Source organism: Sinocyclocheilus anshuiensis, unplaced genomic scaffold (assembly GCF_001515605.1).
Source record: "Sinocyclocheilus anshuiensis isolate Anshui unplaced genomic scaffold, SAMN03320099.WGS_v1.1 scaffold991, whole genome shotgun sequence".
In the NCBI taxonomy this organism is placed as follows: domain Eukaryota; kingdom Metazoa; phylum Chordata; class Actinopteri; order Cypriniformes; family Cyprinidae; genus Sinocyclocheilus; species Sinocyclocheilus anshuiensis.
In genome coordinates this window covers 475,662-481,597 of record NW_015547702.1, presented here as the reverse complement: position 1 = coordinate 481,597, position 5,936 = coordinate 475,662, and the positions used below count along the sequence as shown (strand labels likewise).

The 5,936-nt window shown below is 35.9% G+C and overlaps 1 protein-coding gene across 1 annotated transcript in view; it reads right to left on the bottom strand.

The window, feature by feature from the left end:
• Nucleotides 1-5,936, bottom strand: part of LOC107703913 (type II inositol 1,4,5-trisphosphate 5-phosphatase-like) — a 38,496-nt gene that overhangs the window by 17,107 nt on the left and 15,453 nt on the right. The window contains exons 7-9 of the mRNA XM_016506716.1: nucleotides 2,340-2,510; nucleotides 1,078-1,179; nucleotides 869-983 (exon numbers count right to left, since the gene is read on the bottom strand). Of these exons, the coding sequence (XP_016362202.1) occupies nucleotides 869-983; nucleotides 1,078-1,179; nucleotides 2,340-2,510 (388 nt within the window). The remainder of the gene's footprint in view (nucleotides 1-868; nucleotides 984-1,077; nucleotides 1,180-2,339; nucleotides 2,511-5,936) is intronic.

Genomic DNA, 5,936 nt, shown 5'->3' with positions numbered 1-5,936 from the left:
TTCACAAAATTCAAATCACAAATAATACTACTAATGATAAAGAATGGGTTGAATGTTAACAACTTTCGTTTCCATATAACTATAAACTGATAAAAGTTCATCAGCATGCATTGAATAATCCCATGTTGTAGCGCAAAAAAAAAAATTAAAAATATTGCGACCAAATCATGTGCTCGTGAGACCAGCTGAGAAAGTTAGCTGCAAAAGAACGACCAGTGAGAAGAATGAGTCTGGAGCCCTGATATGCATTACACAGAGGCAAGAGGAAAAGAAAAAATACCATGGAAAGACAGTAAGTTCCCCTCAGACATACATTCATATAAACTCCTACCCCTAACTGAATCGCGATTTGTTTAGCATCTCAACCGATTTGAATCGTCACATATTTGAATCGATTTTCAACCAGCTCGCGGTTAATCGTTACATCCCTAATATACACACATATACATACATACTGTCAACAAAATTAAATAATAAAAATTAAATGAATTTAGAACTTTCCCTAATGTACAGACTGTATTCAGTTCAGAAATGTATGCAAAATAATGCAGATGAAATTAGACAATGCCTCATTTGCATATTTAAACAGAACATTTCTGAAACTTGTAATACAATTCTTAATGTAATCTATCAACTGGGGAAATATGGTGATCTCTATTAGTATTTTATTCACCTGGGGTGTCTTGCTTTCCTAGTAAGTAGTTTGTTTTATTTATTACATTTAATTAATTAATTAATTATTTTATTAATTATAATCCATCCATATCAGCAGCATATTCTAATAATTCTATGTTTTTGAGTTTAAGATCTGGATTAAGGACATTAGTGCACACTAGATCATGGGTGAGAGAGCAGAGGAAGTCCTTACTAAAGCGTACTTGGCATCTGGATGGAGGCCCTTGTAGACGGCTAACATCCACTCGGGTTCTTTAGGAGTGTCATTGAAGAGAAACGCCTCCTTACTCAGATCCAGCTCCTGGAAACTACAGATGGAAAACAGCAGGGAATCAGAAACACTGATCTGTTCAACTTCATTGCTGTTTAGGTTCATATAAATATAATAATGTGGAGTCTTACCCCACAAGATAAAAGTCTGGAGGAGTGGCAGTGGATGCCAGCCATGGACTTAGACTTTCCTTTGGATTCTGGCCATTCACATTGTAGGTGCCCAAGAAAAAGCTGTTGGCAAACAATGAGAACAGAGTGAGTGATTCACATGATCTCACAACACAAGCCAAAGAGAGAAGCTGCCAGAATAAATTAAGAAACATCTCACATACTGAAACCTCACAATCAGCCTGAGAGAACTTCTGCAAAGAACAAAATAAAACAGGCATACAAAAAAAGCAATTCCAACACATGAGTCTGATTAATTATGGCTGAGACTGGATTTAATACAGTTTTGTTTTGAAATGACTATGCTTATGATTGCAAATGGGAACAACATCACTATGTTTGCATGAATAGTGTCCATGCATGTGCAGCTGTAGGACAGGTTTTCATCCAAAAGGGGGCACCGCTGACACAGTACTGCAATTGTCCACTCAAGAATGATATTAAAGGGGTCATATGATGTGATTTCAAGTTTTCCTTTCTCGTTGGAGTGTTACAAGCTCTTGGTGCATAAAGAAGATCTGTAAAGTTGCAAAGACTAAAGACTCAAATCCAAAGAGATATTCTTTATAAAAGTTAAGAGTCAACCACGCCCTCCTAAAACGGCTCGTTCTAACACGCCCCCACATGTCTACGTCACGATGTGGAAATATTAGCATAATGCTGCTCAAATGTGCACGCAAAGAAAGAAGGCGTGGTTTCAGGAACAGCAGTAGTGGTGATGCAGCATGTCAGGGAGACGCTGTGCGTTTCAGTGCGAAAGCAAAAGCATTTTATTTGGCCTTCCGGAAGTAGATGCAATTAGGAATCATTGGTTAAGATGTCAACATATTCTGTTACACCAAATACACAAAATAATGATCTTTAAAATAGCATCATATGACCCCTTTAACTAACCTTAAAAATACATTGAACTGAAATCTAGAAATTTAAATCAAAAGTGACAGTAAAGACACTTATAATGTTACTTTTTCAAATTAATATAAAAATGCAATTAGAGGCATAAAAAAATCAGGCCCCATTGGGCTCAGGCTGAAATGCAAGGCTCTAATTAACAATATGTTACTTTAATAACTCCCAAAATACCATTTCTGTTTACATATTGTGAAATGTAGGCCACATGGGACCATGGAGACTTCTGTAAAGCAGCAGATGCAAATGTTCAAATCAGTGCATGACATAACAGGCAAATGTTAACATCAAGCATGACTGGCACCCAACCGCACCTGTAGTTCTTGATGTACGTGTAGGCATCCTCATTCTTGAGGAGCTCACATTTGATGAGGTTATCCCGCAGGCCGAACTGGGGCATGCCAAGCATCTGGGATTTATTTGCCAGGATGGGCTGGGAGTTTCGGATCAGGTCATCTCTCACCTCACTCTTCACTCTCTCCTGACTGAAACAAAATCAACAAAGTGCTTCATGACAGAAATACTAATAATTTTATTCAGTTAGGATGCATTAAATTAATCAAACGTACCAGTAAAGGCATGTATAATGTTACAAAAGATTTCTATTTCAAATAAATGCTATTCTTTACTTTCTATTAATCAAAGAATACTGAAAAAAAGGATCAAGGTTTCCATAAAAATATTCAGCCGCACATCAGACTGGAGTAATGATGCTGAAAATTCAGCTTTGATCACGGGAATAAATTACTTTTTAATATATTCACATAGAAGACCGTTATTTTAAATTGTAATAATATTTCACAATATTTCTGTGTTTACTGTATTTTTGATCAAATAAATGCAGCCTTGGGGAGCATAAGAGACTTCTTTCAAATAAATCTTAATAAGGTGTTAAATTGTTTTCTTATTTGCCGAGATGCAAACAGGTAAGTTGAAAAGGTGAGAAACATTGGGAGCAATGTTTGGATTGGGGGCATGGTCCACACAGAATTTATTTTAAAGATATTTGCTTTACATGCTCATTTGTAGTTACTTTAAGGTATTTTTTCAAGTATGTTTTATTACCGTACATGTGCAAAACTGTAATTTTTCACAAAAAAAATAACATCTTACAAAAATCAAGATTGAATATATTTGGTCAAAATCCCATGTTATAAAAGATGAAGTGCTATGTAGGGTTGTGACAGTGAGGAAATGTTCCCACCAGTTAATCGACGTGTGACAACACCGGTAATACCGGTATCACTGCGGGGGCGGGGGCGTTCCCTCTTTTCCTCGCTTTTCAATAGCTTGTAAAAGCGGTGTGCGCATTTTACTTTCACTTTCAAATAGCGGCAATTCGGAGTAAAGAAATTGTTCGTTTGAATTTTCCCTCTTCTCCTCGCTTTCCTTCGCTTTTAAATAGCTTAAAAGCGCCGTGCACATTTTACTTTCACTTTTGAATTAGTGGCAGTTCGGCGTCAATTGCTTGAATGCAACAACAAAATACAACGTCAAACTCACTTTAGCCTATATATAAAACATAGAACTTTTATTAACAAAACAAATAAAAATACACCACGCTAAAGGGCAGGCTATGCCTAATATAAAATAACAAATAACTTACATAAAGTTTAATAGGTATACAAAACCAAATAAATAAGAAACGTAGAACGTTTATTAGCAAAACGAATGTCAAATAAAATAAATAAATGACACAAAGTTTAAATAAAGTAAAAATCAGCAAACAATGTGGAACCAATTAAATAAGAAACGAATGTTTAAAAAAACGTCCAAAATCACCTTAAATAAACGGCAAAAGTCAACAGGCTTTTCAAAATCCGAAATATTGCCAAACAGGCGCTTTTGGATTTCGTTTTGAAACTAAATCATCCGCGATCGTCTTGTCTGTCTCACCTCACTCTTCTTGTCAGTCAGCTCGACTCACTCTCCTCACTGGAGAAATGAAATCTGATCTGTGATGCTACTGTCGTTCGGCACGCTGCATTGAGCAGCCGCGTTCAGTTTTTAATTGTAGTGTCTGTTCTTTTACTGAAGTATATGATTTTTATTACTATAAAAAAATCAAAACGACGGTGGGGGTCGGTGACGCAGTGGGCAAACGACGTAACCGGTGTTGCAGCTTAACAACGGTATCACCGTCAACACCGTCTATTGTGGCAAGCCTAGTGCTATGCAGGCTATTTAAGACAGCATTGGCTGATTAGATGGCAATGCTGACCTAAAATGCAAAATGTTTGCCCTCTCTCTCTTCATCGTTCCCACATCTCAGTCTCAAATACATAAAATATTACCCTTCTTAGACATAGTTTTTGAAGTAAAGAGTAAAGAAAATACTATGCAAAACTTATTGAAACAACCAGTTCTTTATTTACCCTTGTAAGATCACAAGTACCCTTGTAAGACACATACTCATAAAGACCTCCTCATAAAAACACTTTCTCATTGGATCTAAGCAAATCTCATTGGTGACCTATTTTGTTCTAAAAAAAGTGAGTTGTCACTGAAAGGTGAGGAGTTTGCATCTACGACTGCAGTAGACATTTTAATAGTTTTTTCCCCTTTAAATCACACTGAAGTAAATGTAAACCTTGAAACTCAATATTATAAAACAAATGCCAAAACGGCGACATTTCACTGTAAAGGCAACTGTCCACTTGCTTCTTTTGTAGAAACAGAAGCTGATCTACTATAGGACTATGTGGGGCGATATGACCAAAATCTTATTTCACAATATATTTCCTGATAAAGATATATTTATCACAATATAGGCCCTAGTTATTTTTATTTTATTTGTGCTATTAAAAATAAGAACAAAGAAGCAAATTACAAAAAATTAATCCAATACAATAGAAAAAAATATACAAATTAGTTTTTCAGTACAGTAACCCAGGTTTATTTAACATGTAGTAAGAAATACTAAATTGAACAATCAAATGTAAAAATACTTCATAGTCTTCATTGTATGAATTAAGTCATTCATTCAAAAACAGTTAGTGATTTTCTCTTTTTTTTGTTGTTTGATGCATTAATGAAAAAACATGAATAAAACAGACAGCAACAGTTTATTAGGTTGCTTTCACTTTAAGAACAAATGTGCGGATCTAATATACTGATAAACATCCAATTTTCTCCTAACTGTTTACGTTCGCATAGAACATGGCAGACTGTGTTTACACGAATACTCCAGCCAATGGCACATTTTGGCATAACTGTCTGTATTTGACCATTTAAGTGCAATAAGTTGCGAAAAAGAACTGAATTTGGGATCGAAATGCACAAAAACATTATAAAGCACAATAAAGTTTTCGTGCACTATATTCCAAGTGTTCTGAAGCCGTTCCGTACCTCAGTATAATGTGAGGTACAGATGAATATTTAAGTCAAGTTCACGTAAACTCTCCTCTCTGCTGCGGCTGTCAGTCATCCTCCATTCAGCGTTCAAACTGCGCGTCGCGTTTGGTTACGACAGTCAAGACGATAAAACTCTCACCAAGATGATTCAGTGTTCCTATAATTATACTTGATCTGTAGATAAAGATCAATGGTTTTGCATAAAATGACTTTATCTTGCTGGAGTTTAGTGCTGTTTCTAAATCACGTTACTTTCTACCGGGTGTCTGTTAGATCACAAGACTGGAGTAGAGAGCACTATGAATTGTTCTTCACGAGCACAGTAACTGAAATTTAAAACTCAAACTATCGCACAGATTTAATACACTATGCATCAATATTAGAGCCCGACCAATATGGGTTTTTTGGGGCCGATACCGATATTAGGGAGTAAAAAAAAGGCCGATACCGATATATCGGCCGATATTCTTTGTGTATATTATAGTACAGTACCAGTCAAAAGTTTGGACACTTTCCCATTCGTGTGTCCAAACATTTGACTGGTACTATATATAGAA